This window comes from Oreochromis aureus, linkage group 3, assembly GCF_013358895.1.
Source record: "Oreochromis aureus strain Israel breed Guangdong linkage group 3, ZZ_aureus, whole genome shotgun sequence".
In the NCBI taxonomy this organism is placed as follows: Eukaryota; Metazoa; Chordata; class Actinopteri; order Cichliformes; family Cichlidae; genus Oreochromis; species Oreochromis aureus.
In genome coordinates, this window is record NC_052944.1 from 22950934 (window position 1) to 22977619 (window position 26686).

The 26686-nt window shown below is 41.7% G+C and overlaps 1 protein-coding gene across 1 annotated transcript in view; it reads right to left on the reverse strand.

The window, feature by feature from the left end:
- Positions 1 to 385: 385 nt before the first annotated feature.
- Positions 386 to 26686, reverse strand: part of LOC120437831 — a 43010-nt gene continuing 16709 nt past the window's right edge. The window contains exons 4-7 of the mRNA XM_039608381.1: positions 4198 to 4266; positions 2448 to 2602; positions 2131 to 2262; positions 386 to 1377 (exon numbers count right to left, since the gene is read on the reverse strand). Coding sequence (XP_039464315.1) covers positions 1208 to 1377; positions 2131 to 2262; positions 2448 to 2602; positions 4198 to 4266 — 526 coding nt within the window. The 3' untranslated portion in view covers positions 386 to 1207. The remainder of the gene's footprint in view (positions 1378 to 2130; positions 2263 to 2447; positions 2603 to 4197; positions 4267 to 26686) is intronic.

The following is a 26686-nucleotide window of genomic DNA, read 5'->3' on the forward strand; positions in this document are numbered from 1 at the left end:
CCTCTATTGGTCAGGGAGTAGTTCACTTCATTGGAGTCAGTGATTGGATGCACCGTGGACCCCCTATCCAGCGTCTGTGGTAAAAGTCAAGTGGAGAAAGCACCGGACTCGTGGATCTGAGTGTTTTTGTGTTGGTTTCCTCACATGAAGGCTGGTTAAATGCAGGCAGCAATGAGGAAAGGAGTACTCTCCGCTTCGAGTAGGCCTAAAGTTTTAACGCTGGACGTACATATAAATGAAAGAAATACAGTGATCGTATTAGTCAAAAAACTGAGGCTGAAGCTTTCACGTTCAATAGAGAATATCACAGACACTTCGGCGAAGAAAAGCCCGTAGACAAAAGAACGGTCGTGAGGGGAGATGTGAGGTCGATACGGATGTTCGGTCAAGAAGGACGTCCAACTTTTTCTCATTTGTCGGAGACTGAAGGAAACAAGGGCAAGCTGTTGGCTAGTCAGGCATTCTGACATTGTAGCCTAAGAGTCAGCCACCCATTGGCCTATTCACTGGTCTGCCAATTAGGTCTTAGCTGTTAAGGTTTAATACCTACATTTAAGGCTACTATTGTGTGCCAGCTAATGCTATTTCAGGCTTTCACTCACTTTGGGAGCTTTCATTAAATCCAAAAGAATGCTGGGGCTATTCACACAGTGGCTCAAGTTAAAAGGGCTGCCTTTTCATATTTCCTTAACTCTCAGACCCCCGCGTATCCCCATATCTCCATACTAATGCAAAGACACAATCCTTCAAGTAAAGTCAGCAGTAAGGGCAAAGAAAGTTGATTTCCACATTCTGACTCTTGCTGTTTTTCATTTGACTTTTCTGATTTCCGCCCGTCATGTGCTTTACTGGGTCAAGATTCTCTCATTCTTTTAAAGTTTACATCTCGGAGAAGTCTCGCTCGAGGTCTTCATGTGATTCTGACTTTCTTTCTTAGAAGTCAGAGGAGGGTATGGATAGCGATCCCAGTTTCAACTGAATGGTTTCCACAAACTTTTCACGGTCATCTGACTCCATATTTCCGCTCTATGTTCCGGGCTGAATCATTGTAAACAGTACCCCTATTGAGAGTGAAACTTATCAAACAGAAAGGAAGGGGACGGGTGTGAGCGCATTCCTTTAGTTGTGTTCATTAGCTGCACACTCGCTGCGATGCATGCTGGGAGATGTTGGCTGGGCTTGGCCGACCACTCGAGCACTGAGCGCGTCAACAGATGTAGCTTAGCCTTTCCAAACAGAGGGGATCTGACGCGCTCAAACTTGGCCAGGAGTCTGGGGAGTTGTTGATGGAGTCGGAGGAAGAGAAGAGGACGAAGAAAGAGGGGAGGGTACGCAGCGAGAAAAACACAGCGCTGGAGGGAGCGAGGAAGAGGAAGGCTGTAAGATAAAGAGAGACAAACACAAAGGGGTTGGGGTGGGAGGTGGTAGGAGAGTTGTTCCCCAGAGGGATCACTCTTGGTGTCTCACTCCACTGGTCCTTCTAATGTGTGACGCTCAGGAGATTGACAGACTGTGTAAAACTCAGCCCACAGGAGAAAACAACAACAACACAAGTCAGACACATGAAAACGGCAACTCTACTGGGCTCTGCTGAGAAGAGACTGCTGCGGAGGAGAGTAGCACGGACAGCAGTGCTGGTTAATGTAACCTCCGGACATCATGGGAATGTTTGCTTTGCATTAGAGCTCTTTTTTCCCCCCTGTCACCAAACTTTACACTCACATGGTTGCATGAATTTGAATGTGGGAATTACTCGGCACCTCCCCTCCCCTTAAGATTTTTAAAAAAAGAGGCCTTTTAAAGTGTCCCCGTGAGGAAACATCGCTGCCAAGGTGTACCACGGGATGTTTGATAAAGTCCCAGAAAACTACTTTCTTTTCATCTCTTTTCTACAGTTGGTGAATGCTGTAAATTGCATGTTGTCATGTTTAACCATAAGGTGGACTCAGATGCCAGACTCAGACAGCAGTTTTACTGAATTTCTTTCAGTTCTCAGGAAGCAGGTAAGTGGTGCAGGAAGGACTTTTCCCTACTGGAACAGGCCTAGAGATTCCTCCAGAGAAGCGAGGACACGTCAAAGTGAGTTTAATGAGATTTTATAATATTTGGAATCACAGTCTGTCATCTTACTTGTCGATATCTTGAGCAGGAGATTCGGAGTAGCTGCTGGCAGGGATTCCAGGGAGTGGAGAGAGATTTGGAAGCGAGTGGGCAGGCAGGTGTATTTGAGGTAAGTTATCTCTTTTTTGGTGCAGCGTCCAGCTGGAGGGTTCCGGTAAGGAAATTGAGAAGTGTCCTTTAAGCTATTCAAAGCAACAGGAATACGGGAAGACAGAAGTAACATAGAAGTTTCTGGCAGGCAAACAACCAGCAAATGGGAAAGCAGGGTTAGAGGACAAAAAGCACAAGAACAGATATAAGATATGAGTCATGTGAGGGCTAATTACCTCCATAATGGCAACAACGATCTGGTGGAGAGTAGCGGCACAAGCCGGTCCTTAAACACCACGAGACAGTGAGATAATGGAGAAAAGGTGCCCGGGGAAAAAGTCCAAGAAAGCAACACTCTGACCAGCGAGGAAACAGCGGCCCACAACTCCACCTGAAGGAGAGAGCGAGAAAGAGAGGAGAGAACCCGTGGCATGCCAGGACCAAAACACGTGCTTATGTAGGGTCAGTCGTTTTCTTTTTTTTCCTTCTTTTTTTAAAAAATGTATTTGACAATCTGACACGCAACACAGGTCTCCAGCCAGAGCCAAACCACAGACATTGCAATTTATGGTGTTAAGCCACAGCAGTAGCCTCACTGCCCGAGATATCAGTTCCTGAGATTTCGGCTGATATCAGCACTACTTCCATTTGGAGCTGTGTTGCCTGCTGTGTGAGTAAAGCCTCAATGCCTACTGTTGGAAGTGTTTTGGAAGTGTCTGTCTGATGCTCTTCAACTGACTTAGGGAAATTACTATAAGAAGAGCATTTTTGGCGTTACCTACAAAAAAACGACCAACAACAGTAATATGAAAAAACAGGTGAACACAGTACAAAATAATATAAATGTAACAGGTTATTTTTTAGTTAACACCACAGAAAAGAAAAAACAGGAAAAGACAATCTAACTTTTTAACTCCCAGCTTTAGGCCCTTTCCACCAGTGCTCTCCATTAAGCATATCGAGTGTAAGCTACAAGCTTTATATTATATTAGCTCTTTAAATTCAGAGGACTCTTTCACCTGATTCACTTTAAATGCACGCTCTCTGTCAACTCAGTTAGCAATAGGCACTTCTTTCTTCCTCCCAAACAGGAGAAACAGCTTCTTAGCAGTGAGAGGTTCACAACATGAGAGAAGTTGTCGAGCTGCTTGCAGTCTCCTAAATGCCTCATACAGACATAGAGTATTTAAAATTGGGTCTAATTCTAACAGTTCTAATTATTCCTACTCCAAATTATGGAAACTTGAGACATAAATTATGTCTCAAACCTGCTTCTGTTATGTCCCAACTGGTCCAAGAGATTTGTGCTTCCTTCTTCTTGAACCAGGGATCTTTCACATTAGGCAAATTTGTTAACCACTACCCTACAGAGCCACTCACAACACCATGGAGCCACTGTGAAATTAACCTGAAATATTCTGGATAATTTCAGAACTGATGGGTTGATTTGGAGATTTAAAGATTTGCTGTAATGGGTCATAAAGTGTCATGTTATAAAATATTACATTTTTTCTGTAGTTTTTTGTTTATTGTCACAAAATAATGTAGTAGCTCTGAATATATAAGGTAGTCAGTCCTCCCACTCCAGCTCCAAACTAGCAGGTAACACTGCAGCGACAACCAAACAGTAGACAATGAAGTTGACAGTAATAGTAAATAGAATTTGTCAAAGACCTGTAATAGATTTTGCTTCATAAATATAAGACTCCTCTGGTCTATGTGTCGTATTATCCCACTCAGATAAAAGAATAATAGAATCTATACTTTTAAAAATGATTTAGCAATAAAGAGTATAACCTGGAGGAGATATAGCAGCCATGGGAGAAATACAGCCTTAATAGGATTTACAGAGAAACATATTTTCAAAACAGTTCTTACAAATTCATTGACTTCTTGTAATGTGGTCTATTCTTTAGTTCATTCTGTTGCCCCAAGCTGTTACGTATTCGTTACTGACCCCCATTCTGGAGAAATAAAAACACCTACCTGCTGCTGAAGGTGACGAAATCTGCACTCATACTCTTTTTTTTTTCTTCTACTGCCAGCAACACACCCCTAAACCAATTTGATAAAATAATAATAAATAAATTAAAAATAAAATAAAACAGATAATCTGCACATAAGTGACACTTATCGCTTATACTTATTTGGAAGTGTTTTTTAATTAGTATGTTTATGACTGAAGCAACTGTTGCCCCCATTCAGGGGTGACTCAGTGGTTACCTCAAGTACTATTGTGGTGAAAGGTATTATATTTAGAAAAACCTCTCTCTTACTAATGCACCAATGTAGAATCACACAGAGCATTTTCCTCGGAACAATTGTAAATCGATATTGGATGCTATTTTAGTTTTGGAACTGCAGCCTGCTCTTATTTCCAGGGCATGAAATATAACCAATAGCAGTCATGGTCCGTGACATCTTTATGGCAATAGTGAGACAGGTCCATCACTCCCAATCCTTTCCTTATTTATGGATGAGCATATTTATTAAACGTGCACGGTTAACCCAAACCACAAGACCCCCTCCCCAACCTAGCTGAAAAAGTTCTTACTCCATAGCAACCCCTCCAATGTAATGTGGATAATTATCTCAAGGCAAACAATACTGGTCGGTGCATCAACTGCCAGCAGACATTTTTGTGTATATTTGAGACAGCAGCAGAATCAGACAGAACGGCAGGGTTTAACGCCCTGGGACGAGAGCATAATATTGTTTAATCATTCGGTTAAACGAAACCTTTACACGGCTTAATTAGAAAAAAGAAGTTTTCACCACTGACACTGTACACACAAAGCAAGCGCCCCTAACGTCTCACTATCTCGTCCACGAAAGTGAGGAGACAGAAAGAAAGCGTGATAACCTGTTTAATGGGGCCATACATTTTCCTATCTCCCTACTTGCACACCGTATCACCCGGTGTGATCCTCCCACCCTAAAGTGGAAGAATGCCATGTAGGTCTCCACAATCCAACATGCTCACATCCTCTCCATCATGTCTTTGACACATGAACATATAATTGACTGCAAAGAGCGGACCATTTCTTTCACATGTATCTCTCAGCTTGACCTTCAGCGGTGATGGAGTGAAAACAGTCGAATGAAGATGAATGGTAAGAACCAGTGTGCCATGGGCGTGACTGGCTGGTTTAGTAAATGTCTGTGATCTGCTAATCCTTACTTGGGATTCATCATTTTCATTCTCTGGCATATTAATCAAAGTTATATGGGCTGAATTTGTCACACACAAGCGCAAATGCATATGTTTTACATACTTATTATTAGTAGATTAAAAAAAACACACTGTGAAAAGCGAAATATGTTAATTAGTTAATTATTCATTCTTACAATTTTTCTACAATATCTCATATTGCTATGCCATCAGTGTTGGAAATTAAAATAGATATTTTATTCAAAATGACATCTGTAGAATTGTTTTTAAATCTTGTATATATTTTGAATTAATGATAATCAGTGTAAACATAATAACACTTTAAATGAAATTCATTCATAAAACACAATTATTAAAAGAACACAGAGGTTTGAAGAAGCGCAAAGAACTAATGTGTCCTCAAAAGAGTCCCAATCACAACACCATAAAGTCAGTCTGAGACTATACGATGCAGCTGAAGAACCTTGACAAGTTCTTTGAGGTTCTTAATCATCTGCCTTCCAAGAAACTTGAAGTATTGATTTTTTTTCAGTGCACTTTGACTGAAATGAGGTTTTTAAATTTTTTTAAAGAAAAATATGAAAGCCATTATTTTAGATGGCATCCTTTCTGCTTTAATTGCACAAGCGTTTTGCAAATACTTCTATATATCCTTCTGCATTCCTCCACTTTATATTGAAATACCTTCTGAGGTATCAAATACCTTTCTGGTAGTTTTATATGGATCACAGCCTAAGGGAAGGCCCCGTAAAATGTTTTGTACTTGAGCCTGTCGTAATCAGCAGCTGCCACTGTGTTAGTGCATTTGCATGCCCGTGCTGAAACCATGATGGCTGCCATATGGGAGCCATAAGTCCATTAGCGCATAAACAGTCTGCAAGGCTTACTTGGATAGGACACAGAACCAGACACCACCACCACACACACACTCACACACATGTAGAAATAGCTGAAAGTGCTTAAAAAACTTTTAGAGCTTTGTGATGCTGGTTAAAGGTTACGCTAAGCTGAAAGTTTATCTGTGACAAATTTGCGATTAACCATCAAATGAGGCTTTATTATAGAGAGACACTGCAATAGACCGTTGTAACGGGTCACTTCACCCACATTACAAAATGACAAATTTTTCTGCCTTGTCATGTTTTATCAAGAAGATAGTTCTGATTTACTCTGAAAACTCTGGAGTTTTGAAAAATGAGTTTGTAGTATTTTGTTCTCTGTCACTACACCATTAGACTTCAAGTGAGTGAAATTTCATTTCTTTCTTTAAGCGGCTTATCAAGAAGGTAATTCGGTAAGCATAGGCACATGAAGGGTGAGCCATTTACTTGTGGTACGTTAGATTGTGATTTTGTGGCACTGGCACAAAACTGCATAAATACGCTAGGCCTCAGTCACACAGATGAGTCAATGGCCCTCTGCAAACTCTGGTTGCCCGGGAAAACTTGACTGGTGAAGGTTTCTGGCTGTTGCTGATTGAAATCAGTTGCAAAGAGGGTGCTGCGTCACAAGCAAAAGTTGTGCTTTGATGTTGCAACCAACCCTATTTTTAAAGACACAACTTTTTCCACTGTTTTGGAGATACTTGATATCTTCCAGCAACATGCTAACAACCAGAACAATCATACAGTACATTTCCATTGCACCTCTTTGCTTGCGGCTGCTAGCAACCTCCAGAAACCGTTAGGATCTTGGGGTTGGGGTATACTCATTTTTCTCTCTTAACAGTTGGTTGCCAGATGGTCACCAAGCAGTCTGAGGCCTTAGGTGCAATTGAAGGTTGCATCCATCCATTTCCTGCTTCCGCTTATTCAATTCAGGGTCATGGGAGGCCTGGAGCCTACCCCAGCTGCCACAGGTACAGTCTGGACAGGTTGGCAATCTGTCCCATAGCTAACACTTAGAGAGAGATAACTGTTCATGCTCATATTCACACCTACGGTCATTTTAGAATCACCAATTAACCAAATTAATCTTTGGACTGTGGGAGGAGGCTGGAGAGAGAGAACCCAAGCAGACACAGGGAGGAAATTTAAACACCACACAGAAAGGCTCCAGGCTGGACTCAAACCCAGGACTTTGTTCCTGATTGAATTTTGTGAATGGAATTAGCTGACATTACACTGTCCAAAGAATTTGTGCTTCACTTTTGATGAGGGCCTGTTTTAGTTTGTCCCTGGAACTAATTAGGAGGTATTTGTGTCTCTGAAACGCGGCCGTGCAGATTATGAATGTAGTTTGATAACCAGTATGGATGACATCATGGCGGCTACGTCCATCTTACACACAGAGTTTGTGGTAAGCATATAAAGGCTCTCTCTATGACTCATACTCCCACATGACAGTATATTCTACAGTATATATATGTCTCATCACCACTTTTCCACAGAGACACTCATCTCGTTTGTGTGTGTGTCTGTTCACATATGTGTGACACATCTTCCAACAGGGATCGCTTGCTTGCTCCGATGTAATAAGGCCACCTTGAAATCCTGTGAGTGTTTGTGCTGTGTCCGCGCAGTTCCCACTCATGACACCCACACAAGGACAGCGACACAGGCGTGCGATTCAACCGCATGTAGCATGACTGTTTCGGTGTCATATAACACACACTGTGTCCGACCGCAGCTGTTGTCAAGCTGGACGGTGAACAAAGCTTGTGCTGTTTCATCGTCACTTACGACGCTCGGTGAGCGAATCGAGAGCGCCGGGGTCGAGTATTTCTATCTCTATTAGTTTGCTGCATTTGTTGATAGCACTGCATCGCGGCTGAATGTATGCCTGTCTGAGGAGTTAAGCCTGCCTGAACGCTGGAGAGCAGGCCAATTACATGGCCTGGATTAAATGGCAAATCCCAGCTATAATGAGATGCTATAATGGCCGCGGGGTATCCTAGCAACCGGCAGCACTCAGGTGGTTGTTTGTGCATAGTACGTAGCATGGAAGATTGTTGTTGTTTTTGTTGTTTGTTATTGTGAGGCAAGTGCAGATACATAAATAGAGAAAATGGAGGGGGTGTAAAAATGTGTGTTGGGGACACAAAGAAGGGCTAGCAAAGGAGATGAATAGAAAGAAGTAAAGGAAAAAAATAGGAGAAAGCAAGAACAATACTGTGAAGTGGGTGAACTGACAGGCATGTGAAAAGGGATAGAGAGGAAAGGGAGACATGAAGGAAAGATGCAGTGCGAGTAAGAGAGAGGGAGGGAAAAAGAGCAAGACAGACAGAAATAAGAGAGACAGAGGAGAAAACAATAAGGGCTCTAGAAGGAATTAGGCAGCTTAGAGGGCATTATGTCAGTATACATAGGATTTAGTGTATAAGTCTGGATTATGGCCTTTTGCTTTGATAGAAAATGCCACCTTATAGGCAATGGAGCTGTGTTTTGTTCTTCGGATAGATATCAAAGAGGGCATCCTGCTGCTTTTTTGGAATGCACGGTCAGAAGGTGGGCACTCAATCCCTTTCGCTGGGGAATTCAGATGGGATTTGTAACACCAACCACTCCGTTTCTTACTGTGTGCGGCCAAATGGCCATGGTGCACAATGACGGGCAAAGCGGTGGGACAGACACTAATACAAATAATTGGGCACATATGCACAGTAAGCTAGGTAGCTCAGTTTAAAATGTATTCCATTGTTCCGCTTAGTTTCCCTTCATTTTAGATTGCAACATTTTGAGCCGTAAAAAGGAAACGCAGATATGAGAAAGTGAACAATTAGAAAGCTGAGGGGCAGTGTTTTCCCTTTTTGCATTCACATTTTCTTTTGTCACGTTTCTCTCGGATTTTTCTCGCTTTCCAAGAAGAAATATTATCCTCCATTTAACACACAGTGTGAATTTACCATTTCCCTGACAAGTAGCACGCTCATACATTTTCATGTTTGCGTTATGCCCAGAGATGCTGTATCAAAAAATGTGTGCACACAGACATTCAAGCAGCTACACGCGCACACCGGTCGATCCATAAGAAAAAATTGTTTCGTCAATACACACCTACACATGTGCACACCCAAGAACCGCTACTATCCGCTTTCCAACCTGCACGTTTATTGTTAGCCGCGTGAAGGATGTGATTGGTCCGAAACCCTACACAGTCCTCCTACACAGTAATGTGCTGTTTTGCACCATGAAGCTCTCTTTCAGGTGCCTCAATAAATAGGGCTATTGTGTGGAGTGCATTACCCAAAGGTTTTACTCGCATCTCAGTCTGAGGCTCGTCTCCTATTTGGTCCACTTTTCGCTGTTGAAGTCGAAAGGATTACAGGGTTAGGGTTGTGGTAGAAATCAGTGTAAAACACTGCAGGAGCAAAGTAGTGTTTATTTCTCTTTCCTTTTTGTAAAATGGGTTACAAAGTTCTAGCAAAAAAATGATTAATAGCACAAAACAGGAATGAATAAAGCAGCCAAAAACTAATTAAAGACCATACTCAAGCTTTTGCATGTTTTAGCACATTAACTTCTAACTATGCACACTGTGCTGCTGCCATCTATTTTTCAAAGCACACTGCATTAATCTGATGGCATCTGTATGAGTCAGCTGCATGTCTGAATGAGCAGTCTGGACAACAGCTGTATAAAAATTGAGAAAGACTTTATTTTATTTTATTTTTTAGGTCAGACCTTGTAACATTTATTTATGATGAGTGGTTTGCACGACTTTTACCTTCATCCATGAGAAACATACTGTACCTATGACTTTACAGTATGTTTCTCATTCACTTATTGACACACACAGTAGTGCTGTTGGTATCGAGCTGATACCAAGTAATCTAGATCTAGACTTGACATGGACAAAATAATATTTTAACTCATCAAACTTGCACACTGCCATTACTTTAAAAGATTTGCCTGTGATGCATTTTATCTACATCCATAAGACTAATCTCTTTCCATCTCTGAGCTTATATGTGCGAAGGGGTCTGAGTAAATATCACTTGCTGCAGGACTGTGCAGGACACGCACACAGATCATTCAGAAGTGTGAATGATTAGAGAGGGTTAAACGTACGAAACAATGGCAATGCTTTAAAAAGCCTTTTTCTCTTGAGGCAAAAAAAGTGCAGGTGCAATGGCTTTCTCCGTCTCAGTTGTGGGTATGTCAGAATGAAGCCGTGTGGAGCATTTCAGTAAGCGTGATCTATGTTTGAATGGCAGAATGCCTGCACTTCAACAGCCCGATGAAGCCAGCAATGTTATGTATCCCACGTCTGAAAAGTGCCTAAAAAGGGATTAGAGCTGCTTAAAAGATTTAGCTAGCTAATTCTGTGAAAATAATTTCCAGGGCCTAACACTTCAGAAAACAGTTTTTCTTGTTACTTTACCACTACAACTGCCAAAGGGGTCATTTGACCTCTTGGTGTTTTCAATATCATATTACTCTGCTAAAATAAAACCCCATCATCTCATGTTTCATGACTTTTCTTTAAATGGGTCCATTCGTCCGATAGTTAATTTGTGGGAGATAAAATGAAAAACCACTTATTCCTGGAGTCATTCTGACCCCACAGAAATCAATGTAAAATGCAGTGGTCAACATTTGCACCATACCTGGTTGCCTAGCACACATATTCATATGTATATATATATATGTGTGTGTGTGTGTGTGTGTGTGTGTGTGTGTGTGTATATATATATATATATATATATATATATATATATATATATATAACCAGTGTTGGGTAAGTTACTTTAAATTAGTAACTTAGTTACATTACTAGTTACTTCTCTAAAAAGTAACTCAGTTACTTCAAGTTACTCGTTACTTTCAAAGTAACTAGTTACTAGGAAAAGTAACTTTGGTTTTACTCAGAATTCTCTTGTTAATGTGTTGCTTCCGTAACTGGATACCCAGCAAGATTGCCAGTCTTCTAGCTTGCTTACTTGCCACAAGTGCACTGTGCCACCTACCAATAGAAAGGAAAAATAATGTGCACATTTCCATGAGAGAAATCACGCCTGGACCGTCTGTTGACCGCCGCCATGATTCTAGCCTGCTTTTACATCCAACACAAAAACTGCAGTCGTGGTGCTTTTGATTGTACTCAGAACTTGGAAATTCTGCCTTCTGAATAGGAAGATGTAGGTAACACCAGACTGCAGATGAACTGCATACAGAGCTGGACTGGGACAAAACAATCATCCCGGGCATTTTGACTAGAGACCGGCCCGCCATTATAGGAAAAATCATAAAGCCTTTGAATGAAAATAAACACTGTTGTGACAGTGATGTACACTGTTCTGATGGTATATATGTATCAATCTATCAATCGTTTGTTGTAAGACTCAGATAATTATTTTCTTTTAAAGCAAGACATTTTAAATGAGAATAATAAAGAGAAGTATTTTTTTGTGCCCCCCTTTCCCTGTTAATGCCCTACCTGGCCCCCTGGCAACACTTTGCTAGACCCGCCCCTGCACAGTTACCAGCTGTCAGCTACTTAGAAAAGGATCCTGGTGTTATTTGTCTCTCAGAAACACTTCATAACTTCCCTTCAACTCATTCATGTCACCGAAAAGGTAAACCTGTTTCTCCATCACCTGTTCAGCTCTGATGATTCAGTAAGGACATCTCCTGGTTTCATCTGCATGTTTCCCTCTCACCAGATAACCAAACCGATATCATGACCAGCAGCTTTACAGCTGTGGCTCCAGCAAACATCAGCTGATACTAGAAATTAATATTAAATAAATTCTAACAACAGCTGATCAAGCTTAAACGTGCTGCTGTTGTTTAGCGCGACATCCGCTGGTTTCCTCTTTCTGGCGCAAAGTGGGCGATAAATAAACAAGAGAGAAAAGCCGATCAGCTGATCATTGATCAGTTTCGTGATTGAAGTAGAAACGGGAGAGAATGAGAGAAGAAGAGGCAGCTGTGCAGCTTCAGCTTTGTGTCTTTTTCATTGTAGCTGAAGTCCGGGACAAACTGTGTTCCTTTTCACCTCAGTACGAAACGCGTAATATTTTCTCTGAATACGAGACGATTCTGTTTTTTACGGGACGGTTGGCAACTCTAATAATTAACCTATGAACAAAATAAAGTTCAACATCAGTAACATAGCACCCACACAGCTGTATAGAAACTCCGTCATGCTAGCTAGCACACAGTACGAAAATGTCAGCATACCGAAAATAAACTCCACCTAAACTTGGTTTATATCTGACTCAGATAGACTGCAGGTCATAACTTCTTACCTGAAGTTCAGTTCACCTGACACGCGGACCGGCGGCAGCTTCGGGTCTCTGCTCTTGCCTCCCTTTTCCTTCATCCACCTGCTGGCCTCCACCACTTGCTAATGTTATTGAATTTGTGGAAGCTCCACGATATCCACCACACGAAGTAACGAGTAACGAGCCTATCTAAATCCCAGTAACGAGTAACGCGTTCCTGGTTTTGGCATAATAACTAGTTACCGTGCTCGTTACCACAATAATAACGTAGTTACTGTAACGCGTTACTTAATAACGCGTTAGTCCCAACACTGTATATAACATAATATGAACTTTTGCTAGCTATACTGATTGATAGATAACTACATTGGATAAAAGATGAATAAAGGCTAACAGGTCATGGATGAGATTAGGGCTGTGCCATATGACCAAAATCTCATACCCTGATATAAGACATTTCTCATCCCGATAATGATATATATCACAAAATAGTGCATTTTCTGTAAATTATGCGAATCTCGGGTGAAGTGTTTATGGCTGGGCGTTGTGTACCTGTACCTGAAACTGTGTATTTTTAGATATAAGTTGTAATGGCCGCCATTTACTTTGTGAGTATTTATTACATGGCGCGCAGTGGGGAAAAGCCTGTTCTAACGTTTGAGTCAAAGGTTTATTTTGAGCACCTGACGGCTCTTTTTTGCTTCTCATCTGTAAACTCTCTCCATACTCTTTCACGTGATTCTTGCATAGGTGGTAGAAGGAAAAAAAAAATGCCGTAAACAGTGTATTTTGCGACACCACAAAACAAACAATATAATATGAATCGATAGATGTTTTCATATTGTCATCCAATATATTTCGTCATATCGGAAAGTTCCAGATGGGATGTCGTGGCAGAGTGTGTGACTGGGACCAAGGAGAACCGGGTGGCTTCCTGGCTGTGCCGAGTATCGGTGAAACCATAGATTAACTGGGTCAGTCCTGCTTGTGGAGTATACTAATGCACAAATAAACAGTGACATTCAGAGCAGAGAAACTAAACTGTACAAGGTTCAGGCCTAAGGACCTTTTCTGTACAACAAGGACAGCAAGTGTTCCTGAGGCCATGCAGTGATGTCCATGACGAACCCGTTCCTGTTTTTAAAGGTACGGTGTGCAAAATGTCACCACTAGATGTCAGTAGACTGCAGATTGCAGTCAGCTCAATTCTGTTTTCTTTCTCCTCCTGATTCAATTGCATAATTCCAACTACAGTGGCCACTGTAGAACAAACACGTTTTAGTCACCCAAGAGAGCTCAAAAACATTAAATTTCGAGTGTACCCTATAACGATCATGGCCAGCTGGCATGTTTCTAATACTGTTTATACAAAAAACATTTTTGCCTATAATATATTTTAACATATTTGAATAATATCAAGAGTTAGCTATAAGTCAGGAATATAAAATGGATGAGTCAAGTAAACATTTTGTGATATTTTATGTTTTTTGCCCTGAGTCACCTCTGCTGTCCATCTGTAATGAGTGTACGCAGATAGCGAAGTGACGCTGGACCAGATCCACCTAGGAGTTTTTTGCCATCTGTGTAGGCTGTGAGTCCACTGTTTACCTCAGTTGTCGATGTTGGGTGAGAAACGTCCACGTCTGTTTTCTCTGGAGGAGGTTGTTAAACTTTGTGAAAGGAGTCTGACATGGAATGAGTAAAGCTGTCTTCTGAACGATGACAGTGACACTGAGGTGAATTGTTGAGGATATTGTGAATTTTTCCGTCGGTAAGCGCCCCTGTTTTTGCTGCTGTTAGCTGCTGTTAGCTGCTGTTAGCTGGCCTTAGTGAAAGTGTCTTTGAAGTGCATCTAAGGTTGTTGGACTCAGGCCCAAAGAGCATGGGCTTGCAATATTGGATAAAACAGAAACATAAGTTTCTCCAAATTTTATTAATTAATATTTTGATATGTTTTCTGTGTTTTGTTGTTAAAAAAATACATTTTTATGAGATTTGCAAATCATTGCATTTTATTTTTATTTGCATTTTACAGCATCAGAACTTTTTCAGAGGTAAGTTTGCAAATATTTAGCAAAACTAATAAAACCCCTAAACTTTTATCTTAAAAAAAAGATATAAATTAGTGCTCATTGACATAAATGATTCACTGGTCATTTAAAACTGTCATTATTACAATCTTTGTTTCGGTTGTCTTGCTGTGGTTTGATCATTGCAGCGCTTGTTTTTCTTTATACTGTCATACTGACTTTCCCCTCGTTTCAGTTGTTTTATGCTTTTCAGGGCAGATGAAATTCGTATACAGGAATGGCTAAACATCTCCTTTTTCCCTTGAATTGCTAACCTCAGTTTGCCACTTCTTTATTTTTATCTCAGTTCTTTTTACCACTCGGAAGAGAGTAGGAGCAAGGAAGTTGAAACTGTCTGAACTCCCTAAACGAAATGAAAGTTATAAGGGTGATGTTACCCTGAACAAGTCACCCCATCATGGCATGACTCACATTTACACAGCCCCTGAAGGCATAAGAGCTCTGATGTCTCCCTCTCTGTGTTTCTGTCTGTGCCTCACTCTGTCTTTCTCAGCACTGTATCTCGATGTCAAATAGAGTCAGTGCCCACACCACAGGCCTGAGGGAACAGAGAGACAAGTCTGCATGAGTCTCTTCTCTTCATCTTTCCCTTGACTTTTCTCCCCCTTTTTCACGAATACAATGGGCAAATATCCACATTTTAGATAGTTATTTTCAATAATTAATTCCTTTCCTGCCAAGAGAAACCTTCAGAAAAGAAATATATATATCGACTGAAAATATTCAAGAAAGAGAAAACAGACTTTTAATTAAACCATTTTTCTCCCATGATGGGCATTTATACCCAATATTCTTTGCTATTCATTTCCACGAAGCACAGCATGCTACACGTTCACCATTGTTAACTACTGCTCGCTTGTTTATTAATGTGCATTACAATCGACACTGGCAGCACTATTTTCGGATATGATGAACACAGATTGTTTAATCAATATGAATGGTTTTCGCAAGCTATCTTTGGGCTTTTCTTTTTTTTTTCCCCGGGAAATCAAAGCGTGAACGACAGCGAGTAGAAGAGAAACGTGGAAGATTTGTTAGGAAACAAAGGAGGCTGGGAGTAAGGAGAGGGAAGGGCAAGAAAAATAGATGAGGGGACAATTAGGAACAGCAAGTGTTAGAAGCGGTCCAGACACAGATTGAGAGTGGCAAAGGAGTGAGAAAGAAAGAGTCTAAGAGTCTCTTATGATTTATACGGTTATTATCTTTTGCACTTGTGGGTGTGAATTGAGCCTGTCATGCATGCACCCTGCCAGGTCTCCTCTCCTTGTGGTTGGGGAACAGGGCCAGTCCCTGGGGCCCAAAGTTTGGCATTAGCATTCAGTACGGTAATGGGCCCCCATTTGCTGCTTGTCACCATAAGATAGGTGGCTTCGTCCTCGCCAGAGTCCCTCCAGCTGAGTGGGGTCCCGTGTTCCTGTTGTGCTCAATGACCCCTCTCACTCTGTCTGTCGATTTCCTCTCCCTCTTTCTTGGCCGTGCTCTCTCTCCTCTCCTTATTTCATCAGCTTTTCTGTCTTCGAGCAGAACGGCACTAAGAAAAAACAAAAAGAATCAGCAGACTACAGAAGCCACATCCCATCTGAAAAGGTTCATCTAGTTATTTTTTTACCATTAAGCAGACAATTCTTCTGAAAATGAATGAAGGCTGAAAGCTGTCGTGCCGTCGACGAAGTCCGGTCACCCCACCCCCTCCTTCCTCGGTCTAATCTCTCCTGCTCCGATGAGTGCAGTTATTTTCCGGTTTCATGTGGTCGTATTAGGGTTCATGATAGAACAGATGCCGGTGTGTACGCAGGCTAATGAGGTAGCAGAGTAGGGTTCAGAGTTCACCCCTACTCTCCACCGTGGAGACCTGAGTTTGTTTGGAGCAGTGCCCTCAGTGCTGCGTTGCCCTGAGCAGAGGAGACAGAAGATCAGTAAGGTCTTGATCGTACTACAGCAGAGAATATTAATTGGAATTTAGCGGTGAAACATTTTTTTTTCTTCTGATGCTGTGAAAGATTTAAGAGGTAAAATGGGGGTTTGAGTACGGCCTGAAAATGCTTACTACAAAAATAACGCGCACGCATCGCTAATGGAGGAAAAAAATGCCACAAATATCTGCATCAGCATCAGCTATCTTTGCCTTTCGTTCAACAACAAAGGCAGGGAGTTGTTTCATCATCCTTTTTTAACATATTGAGAATTAAGAGCAAATTTCATTATGTGAAATCCAGCGAACATTGGGAGATCAATGAATCATCAATTTTGCATGGCTGTTCATTAGAGCACGCTCCGTAATGGCTCGCCAGCTGTTCTGTGAAAGCCAGATCCCTCATAGATGGCGGAGTCAGTGCATTTTCTGACGTGTCGCGTTCACTTTTTTCAAATTAGGGCCTCGCTTGTTCAAATACACCCATCATCCATAACAATGAAACTTACACAACAGTGTGGAAGTACGTCCATCGGGAGGGGGGGATACAGCGATACAGGGCCTTTGGTGGAGGTGTACGGTGGTAGTATGGCAGCAGGAATGGCAGTGGATCCATCAAGTCCTGTGGGTTGCAGTTTGGGGCCTCTGTAGATGACATTTGGATGCATTCTGTAAATATTTGATCTGATGGGGACCTTGAGAGTTTGAAGATCAGCGCATCACCTTGAGCTCAAGTTGTTCTCAAGCAGGTAGGGAGGCACTCTCTGCTGATTAAGGCTGCTGCCGTCATGAAGTGCTAAGATGGTGGAAGGATGGGGGAATGGGGTTGTTAACAATCTTTAGGTGGGTGCTACTTGTCAAGCCAAGGTTTCCTAGTAGAGCCTTGCATTGTAATGAAATCATCAACATTAAACAGACGACACATTACGTGGTTTTAAAGTTCTGTCTAATCAGAACGGTGCAGACGAACATCGTATGCGTCACAAGTTCTTTTCTGTCATCTGTTTGCTTATGCACATTCTCTTTTCGCAACTTGTGACTGCAAGTGGGTCACGCAGGAGAAAAGAGATGGAAACATCAAAGGTTATGGCGCCTTGTGATGGCCGACATTACCGAGTTTAAAGATTAGCTGCTGATTGATGCACTGGCTGCTTTGTGAAGGTGAGAGGAGCTACTGCCTGGGATCCGTCGGAGCGTAATACCAGGCGACAGCCAGCCTGGTGTTTGTAGCGCAAGCCAAGAGGGATTATGGGTAGTAGGCTTTAATATCTGATTTTAATTAGCAGTTTAACACAGTGATCACGCCTCATTAGGGAACTGGGGATGCTGAGAATGTGCATGAGTATGCCAGAGAGTACCAAGAAAGAGGAGAGTAGAGGAAAGAATATAAATGCTTAAATGGCAGGTTTGTTTGTTGAGAAGGAGTTCAGACAAACTTCCATCGGCTAATAATGGAATGTGACATTGTTTTCACAATAATATACCGACTTCACAGGACGATACAAAAACTGCTGTGATTCGCACTATAATCCCGGCACCATATATTTGATCATTTACTGCTCCACCGTCCTCGGCAGGCCGCCAGGATTCATCCGTTTGTGGGGGAATTCCCCCCCAGCCTTGCCCCGGCATGTCACTTAAGGATTTAGGGTGAGTGTATCAAATCTGTGAATAGTTCTCTCTAGCAGAGGATAAAAAGATTAAGGCATTTTAACCCCTGGGAAACCAATGCCCTTTTACTCTCTTCATCCAGGAATTAGTCTGGCTTCTCCAATTGTGTCCATTTCCTGGTGTTGATAGTGCAGCGAGGTGGTGGGACACTCAGCAGAGCAGCCAGCGGGCTTGGCTCTGTACCAGAATGCTCTACGGCTGCATGAAAGCAGGGCCCTCAGTCTCGGTAATCTTACAATGGAGGGGTTGAAAAGCTCCAGCGGTCAGCTGGTAACACACCACTGCTCTTTTTCTCTCCTCCCAGTGCTCCTTTTCTTCATCCCCGTCGCACTCGTCGACTCACTCCAAGTCCCCCCTTCTCTGTGTCTCTCCCCCGTTCCTATCGCCGTCCCCGCCGTGCCACTGGTTGTCTATATATAGTGAGATGGATTCAATCCACTTTCAATCCCCTGGCCTTAGTTCAGGGGCTACGCTCATTTTGTCGGAGGCAGTTTTGACCACCTCTCTAGCCCCTCGTATTGCTCTCTACCTTTCTTCCTCACATTTCACTGGATTTGAAAAGGAGCAATATAATGTGCTATGTATATATATATATATGTATATATATGTAGCGACAGAATGTTTTCAGTATGCGCAGAAGTGCAGTAAAACAAAAAGCAGCAAAATAATGCACAATCTCGCCTAATTCCTTTGCTCTGTATATGTGTGTGTGTGTTTTGATCATCTAGAACGAATGCCTAAATTCACGCAAGATGTTCATGAAAATCCCTCGTAATGCCACTTAAACAAAGCAAGCAGAAAAGCTTTTGCTCTGCACTTAATAAGCATTAGCAAATTGTACAGGCATTGCGACTGTGTAAAGGAGAAACATTAAAGTATACTTTAAGAACGCCATGTAAAAGTAAAACATGCTAATACTCCAAAGAGTCCATTAAGCCAGGGGATACATGGGAATTAGGGCCAAGATTATAGAGAAAATAGTTTGTCTGCGTATGAACTCAAAGTAATGACTGGCGACAAGAGGATAAGATCCATTGCACCAGATGTTGCTCATCTCTCATAACATGTTTGTGTCACTCAGACTCTCTCCCTAATGCCTTCATCTGATACCCACATATCCGTTGTTCTGCCTCTTTAAAGGCCCTCCGGTGTCTTCCAGATATAGACCAGCTCTATCACAATGATCATTTGGATGGGTGTGATGGATATCTGTCTACTCTGGTCTCACGCAGAGATCCGAGTCCCAAATGAAATGAGCCGTGATATTTCATTCCCCCATTTCGTGAATCAAACTGAAATTGATTAGAGGGTACACGTAGAAGTATTTTCCACGTGGATGCTCCTCCACCCACGATCCCACCGCTACGTTTGTGAGGAAATTTCCCTTTTTTTCCCCCTGCGTCGTCCCGTCCTCGAACGCGGCTCGTTTGGGAGTGAGTTTCTTCAAATCAAAAGTGCGAGTCCTTCCAACTTTCACTGCTGGCCTGCAGAGCCTAAGTCAAGAGGTGCTGAGAGTCTGGCTGTCTTTTCTTTGCCTCATTGAGCTTGCCTTTTAACACCACCATAATTAGTTTTTACCCAGCCTCCAGCCCTGGGTGTCTGGTTTTGTGGGCCGTGTCTCTCAAAGAATCGAACCTGTCTGGCAAACAGAAACAAAGTGCCCCGCGCAACTCCACTCGTTTGTACGCCTCCCTGCCAGATTGCTTATTGAACAGCGGGCGTGACAGCTTAAGGGGCTGGAGGGGGCCGGAGAGGTAGCCGGGCAAATTCACGCCGAGCACAATGTTGCAGGACACCTCTAATTTTTTCATCATTTAAGTTGCCCCGTAATTAATCTGCCTGTACATTTAATTAAAAAGAAAAGTTAAGGGTGTAATCGAAAGCAATGCCTGCCTTGTGAGCCGACCCGGAGAACAATGTGAGTGGTAATGCATTGTGGCAGCAGGGATACATCACGTTAGTTAATCTGAAGTTGACCTCGGAGCAGCTTGAAGAAAGGGAGAAAACAGACACTATACCGCGCCAGATCTCTGAGCGGCACAGACAGACCCGCCGTTTATTTCACCTAAATTATTTGAAAAGCAGAATGAATGTGACAGTTCAGATTGGTTACTGTAATCCCTTTAATAGCCTTTCTGGTGCTTTGCTTAATTATTTTTTCCCTCTATTCCTGCACACAATCACATGACAAACATGCTACTAATTCATTAAAGGCCTAAAGGCTCGTTTGTTTTTGCATCAAAATCCAACATCTCGGGGTAAAGATGACTCACAGCGGCTCGCGCTCCGTCCGCGATTAGAAGAGGACAGATGCACTCTGCTGCACAGATCACTTCTTTCTCGGCCCGCGTTATTTCTCGCCCTCCAACACAAATGAATAATGGAAGAAGGGCCGAGCGACGCGCAGTCAGCTCGATTGCTAATGGCACGTCGTGCTTGACTCTGGCATGCCGCCATACTCCGCCAGACAACATCTGTGACATGTGTGCGCAAGGAAGGGGAAACAAAGCAATTTCAGAATTCATTTGAGCCCAGTCAGTCAGTGATGGTCCAGTGACAATGTTCTGTGCTTGGTGGGGGAAAAAAAAGTGCTGTGGGTAAATGAGAGCGAAATAACAACAAGTGGCAGGCAACACAAATAACACAGGACTGATTTTACTGTGCTGGTAAGCCAAAGCTTGGCTGGTGATATGTCACACACTGTGGCATGTATTTTATGAGTGTTTATGGTGCGGATTTAAATACTCTATACACGTGTAAATACTAGTTTGTTTTGTTTTTGTTTTCTGATAAAATAGAAGTGGTATCTGGAAAGACATTAACTATTTATTTAATCTTTTATCTAAGTGATGGCAGCATTATATTTAAACTAACAATAAGGTTCTCCGGCTAAACTACCATATCGATTTTTGATTTGTTCCTACAGCCTAAAACAATGAACGCTGCTCTAAAGCAACATATAGCAGTGTTTCGGGGTAGGGAGATTGCCCTTTTTTTGACGTTTGACAAAAAGACTCGACTTTGAGTTTTGTCTGGGAATAATTATAATTTAAAACTTTCAGTTGTTGGTTAAACCAGGGGTGGGCAGCTCCAGGCCTCGAGGGCTGGTGTGCTGCAGGTTTTAGATATCACCCTAGGTCAACACACCTGAATCACATGATTAGTTCATTCCCAGGCCTCTGGAGAACTTCAGGACATGTTGAGGAGATCATTTAGCGTGTTGGATCAAGGATACATCTAAAACCTGCAGGACACCGGCCCTCGAGGCCTGGAGTTGCCCACCCCTGGGTTAAACCAACATTACATGGTTATCTTCAGGCACAAAAACAACTCAGTGAGGGTAAGGAAAGCTTATTGTTTGGGTTACAACATACTCTTTAACTATATTAAACACATTTTATCATCACATCTTTGCCAAACTGGCCAGTTCTTTAGGCACACAGCAACTTGATGAATGTAGACATGTAGACATCGTTAAGACGACCTAAAAACTGAGTTCAACCTCAGTTTTTACATTAAGGAAAAAATGTGATTTAGTGACATCATTGAGGAGAATGACCAGACTGCTTTGAGCTGATAGGAAGGCAACAGCAACTCAAATACAACCAAAGTGTGCAGAAGAGCATCTCTGAATGCACAGCATGCCAAACTGGAAGCAGATGCAGTGCAGCAGTAGCTACAAATCACACAGGCTCACCAAACCTGGAAAACAGAAAACTGGAAAACGTGGCTTTGTCTGATGTTTCTGCTGCTGCATTTTGTTGGTAGGGTCAGAATTATGATGTAAATGAAAGCTTTGATTCTTCCTGTCTTTGGGCCGCTTAGTACCAACTGAGCATTGTTTAAACACCGCTATATGCCACCACAACATTTAGCATTAAACCCTACGGCCATTGTTGATGACTGTGTCCATCCTTTTAAGACCACAGTGTTCCAGTCTTCTTATGGCTGCTTCCCACAGGATAACACACTATGTCACAAACCTCAAATAATCTCAAACTGTTTTCTTGAACATGAAATTGCACTCAAATGACCTCCACTGTTACCATATCTCAATCCCATAATTCATCGTTTGGATGCGGTGGTTTCACATTTTGCATGTGCAGCCGACAAATCTGCACCAACCGTGTGATGCTGTCACGTCAATATGAACCAAAAATTCGGAGGATTGCGGCACGTCCATACTGCACTGACTTTTGTTTCAGTGTCAAGTCATCTTCTGGCCCATTCTACATTTAAAGATGTCTGAAACATTTTCAAAAGATAATAAATTAAATGCTCGACAGCAGTTATCATTATTACCCAACACCCAATCGTGGCTCTCATCTTGACTTTCTATGTGCGTCTGTTAACTAAGGGGCCAATTTTCCAAACAACTACTTTATTTGCAGTAGATTTGCACTGTTTTGTTGTGCTTTATTTTTAAACCCATCTCCTGTATATTATTAAACAAAAGATTATTTTAGTGTAAAGGGCTGTAAAGAACAAAAAAAGTAGGCCAATTTGTTTTCTATTTCCCCCGAATTACTAGTTAGACTTTTTTTCTTCCATTGCAGGATTATGACCCATTCCAACATGGAGAGTTGGTATAGCAGTGCTCTCACATCTTATTATCTCCTGTGATTGTTAGAAATTTAACAAAGCCAGAAATGCCCAGAGAATACCTCAGTGTTGCAGCTATGAAACACTTCACTTCTTGGGTTCCTCAGATGGCCCCTGGAGAGGTAACGGTGATCTGTGACCTTAAGTTCTAGGTGCTCTTTGTTGAGTGACAACAAACACCTGTCCTTTGTCTCAATCTATTGAGCTATGTAGGTTGAGCCTATGTAAGTGGCCTCTTCCTCAGATCATGTTCTTGTCTTTTCAACCTCTTTTCTTCTCATCAGTCACACAGAAACTAACCTTGTAATCTGTCTTTTGTTAATGAATAGACTTTATTTCCTTAGCTTGCCATCTTTTAAGACAGGCGTAACATGAGTTAATATGTCCTGATGTGAAAAAATCCATGAAGTAATGAGCATAACCCCGTGCCCCCTCAAATTTATAAGCCTTTTCTAACTCCAACTTTTTTTAATTGCACCCATAGTGAACTGAAAACAACTTAATGCACCTGGAAGGAATCATGGCAACAGGTGAAAATTGATAGCTGCGCTCCAAAATCCAATTCAGATGACGAGCCAATGAAAACTCAATGAATTAGCACCCAGAAAAATCAAATAAAACAATCCCGGGCATTCTAATGGCCTGGCAATTACTGTAACTCCCACATTCATACAAACAGCCCCAGCACAAGCCATGAGTCATTAAGATCAATTTTAAAGGCTGAGCACTTGCACAGAGGTGGGGTTAGGGAAGGCTTTGTTTACCTGCACTTCCCTTGCAAGGCTGTTAAGAGGATTGACTGGGAAATTAGAATGTTTGCAGAAGTGCTGCTTCATCCACAGAAAATAAAGTAAGACAAACAAATATGTCATTTTGTTGTCCTTTGCTTATGCACAACTTGATTGGTACGTAAGTATGATTCAAAAGGCACGCGGCAAGATCGTCGTCCACCTGCATCCTGCAGATGCGTTTGCCTCGCTGTTAGAAAGGATCCTTGACATGTTTTATGCATATACACATTTATGTTCTGTGTATGTGTCAAAGGCCTTTCAGTGTTCTTTATCATGCCCTCCATCCTGACACCACTCTCCTCTGTAGAGAAATATTGTGTCTTTATTTACCATTGTTTAATCAAGATGGTGGGCAGGTCGAGTTTAATTAACCCGGGCTGGCGATAAATGTAAATGCCAAATGTCTGCCAGTGCTACAGCATAAAGCTTTTACGATGTAGAGCCCTTTTCTCTGAGGGGTATAAAGCAGCTTCGTGCTGACCCGTTAATTCTGGAGTAGCCCAAGGTTGGTAATGAATACTGTTATGAGACAAGGAAAGCAGCTGGAATTTTACATATATGAGGGATATAATTCTCAGTTAGATTTCACAAATAAGATCTTACAACACAGTTCTAATTTGGCTCAGTCAAAGGAATCGTTATAAACAGACAGAGGTTGCATTTAAATTCACTCTTGCATATGATTTAAGAGGAGATTGTTGCTAGGAGTTAAACAATAAGCCCGGATACATCAGGATTCGACAAGGCAAAACTTTTAGGGAAAAGGCAGTTGTAATGAAATCTTTAACTATAAGAGTTTAGTAAACCATATAATTCACATTAACACTGTTCTTCATAAACTTAGGTTGTGATTATCATTAATACAGATATTAGGAAATGGACACAAATTTTAAGCTAGTACATGCCTGTGCTACTGCATTGTTTGACCTGTTCATGATGTTAGCAAAGTTAGCATACGGAGAGAAGTACAAAAAACAAAATACAAATAAATAGTGGTGGTAGATGTTGTTTGTATGCAAAAACTGAGTCTTTTTAGCCCATTGTTGTGTGGTTGTTAGAAACGATTAAAGTTATTTTGGTCTGTTTAAAGGTGGCTGCCAGGCAATGTGATAATGCTAAATGCTAATGATGCTAAAACAAAAGGTAATTTCAGGCCATTCCTACGCAACATGGTGATGTCACAACATCTGGTACACATAAGAACCTTCAGATACCCAAAATGTTCCTGTGCGGCAAATTTGGTTGCTCAGCTCCTGATGGTCCAGGAGGAGTGTGCGGACAAAGAAACAAACACAAAGACAGACAGAAATTTTGTGTAGTACAGGAAGGTTTTGGAAGTGGTGACCAGTGTTTGAGTTGTTATTAGAAAAACAATAATGTATCATTTGTTACTATTTTTTTTTTAGTAATCTAGTAATAATTACCGCACGTGTTCGATGTTTGTTTTTCTTCCTATCTGCCCATTGTGCAGACAAGTGAAGAACTTTTGTAACACAAGTAACAACTTAACTGTAACTGCAATGTGATAATGGAATTCAGTACACTGTTGAGTTACAATAAATTACAGCATTACCAAAGGAATGAAATAGGATTATAGTAGCATGTTACTTTGTAGTCCACTATACCCAACCTCAGACCTCAGCTGTGTTGCATAGATTAATTTTATTTGAACTTGACTTTAAAAGTTAGCCCTGAACTAACTTAAAATAGTCACTATGCTAACCAATCTTCAAAACAGATGAGGAAATAAACTGCTCTATCCATTCTCTGTTGAAAATCTGCATTGACACTGTAGATCTGATTTCATGTGTATTTAAACCCTGTACTACAAATAAGTTTTACATATCAAAATCATCAAATAAGATAAATATCTGACAAAGGCTATTTGTCACATGAAGGAGCTATAGTCCAAAACTTCCAGTATGTTTTTTTCCTTCATGTCCTCTTGTTATGTCCACTGCTGTCATACTCCATCAGCCAAAAACTGACTGGCTGTGCAGTTACAGTACTCGGAGCCCGCTATCAGTGAAAAGTGCCAGATGTGTTTCACAGTGTGATCAACCCACAAGACATGTCTGGGCTGCAAGACTGATGTTTATCACAGCTGGCAGTTTGTGGCTGGAACACTGACAGGGTTAGGGGTTCATTTCCCACTAACACCAGCATCCAGTATACTGTAAGGTACTTTAGTCAACAAAGAGGGAGAGAGAGCGACAGACAGAGAGAGAGAGAGTAGCACAGCATTTAGTGATCCCCTTTGTTCATTTCCACAGGCTTTTTAGAACTTTTAAATATATTTTGACAATCTGACCATCATTTTTCTGGTGCACAATAGGTGTGCAGTTGTTCTATGAAAAGATTTAGCAGAGGTTGATCTTTTATTTTTTCCTACCTAATTACACAGATCATTAATAATTATTAGGCTAATAATTTTCATCCTGTGCCATCTGCCTGCTTTACAATGAAAATAAAGCAATGCATCTGAAAGAGCGTCAAAAATACATGTCCTTGTCTCTTTCAGTTCTCTTAGCGTAGAAATGAACAAAATTGTTTTTTTATTCAGATAAAATATAAAAGAAATATGTCTCATTTATTTCAGGTGGTTTACGCTACCAACTTACTCTGAGGCATGAGGTGGCACTGGGTTATGTAGCTGTGGGAAACTGGGGTCGTGGTTGACTTGCTTTCCAACACAGCCATGAGCACGCACGTTAGCCAAATCTCTTGTTCACTTCATCGCTCGCTCATATATTCGCTCCACCCCTCGCACACTTACTGACTCCCACCCAGACTTCCAAGTGCATGGTGCCGCATGGTGCGAAAGCAGAAGAAAATTGCAGATTCCCACTGTTCTCATTATGCAAGCCCTCACACATCTTGACCCCCTGCGAGGAGCCTCGGCCCTGGCAGTCCCCCCGTGATTCCAGCAGACAATACTGACTAACCCTGACCATCGCAGTCTGAGATGCTGGCACTTCCTAGGTGGGCGAGGGGGGTGTCCAAAGTACATACAAAGTTGGATCTGAGCTTTTGCAGTAAAGTTAAAAATAAAAAATGACACAATAAAAA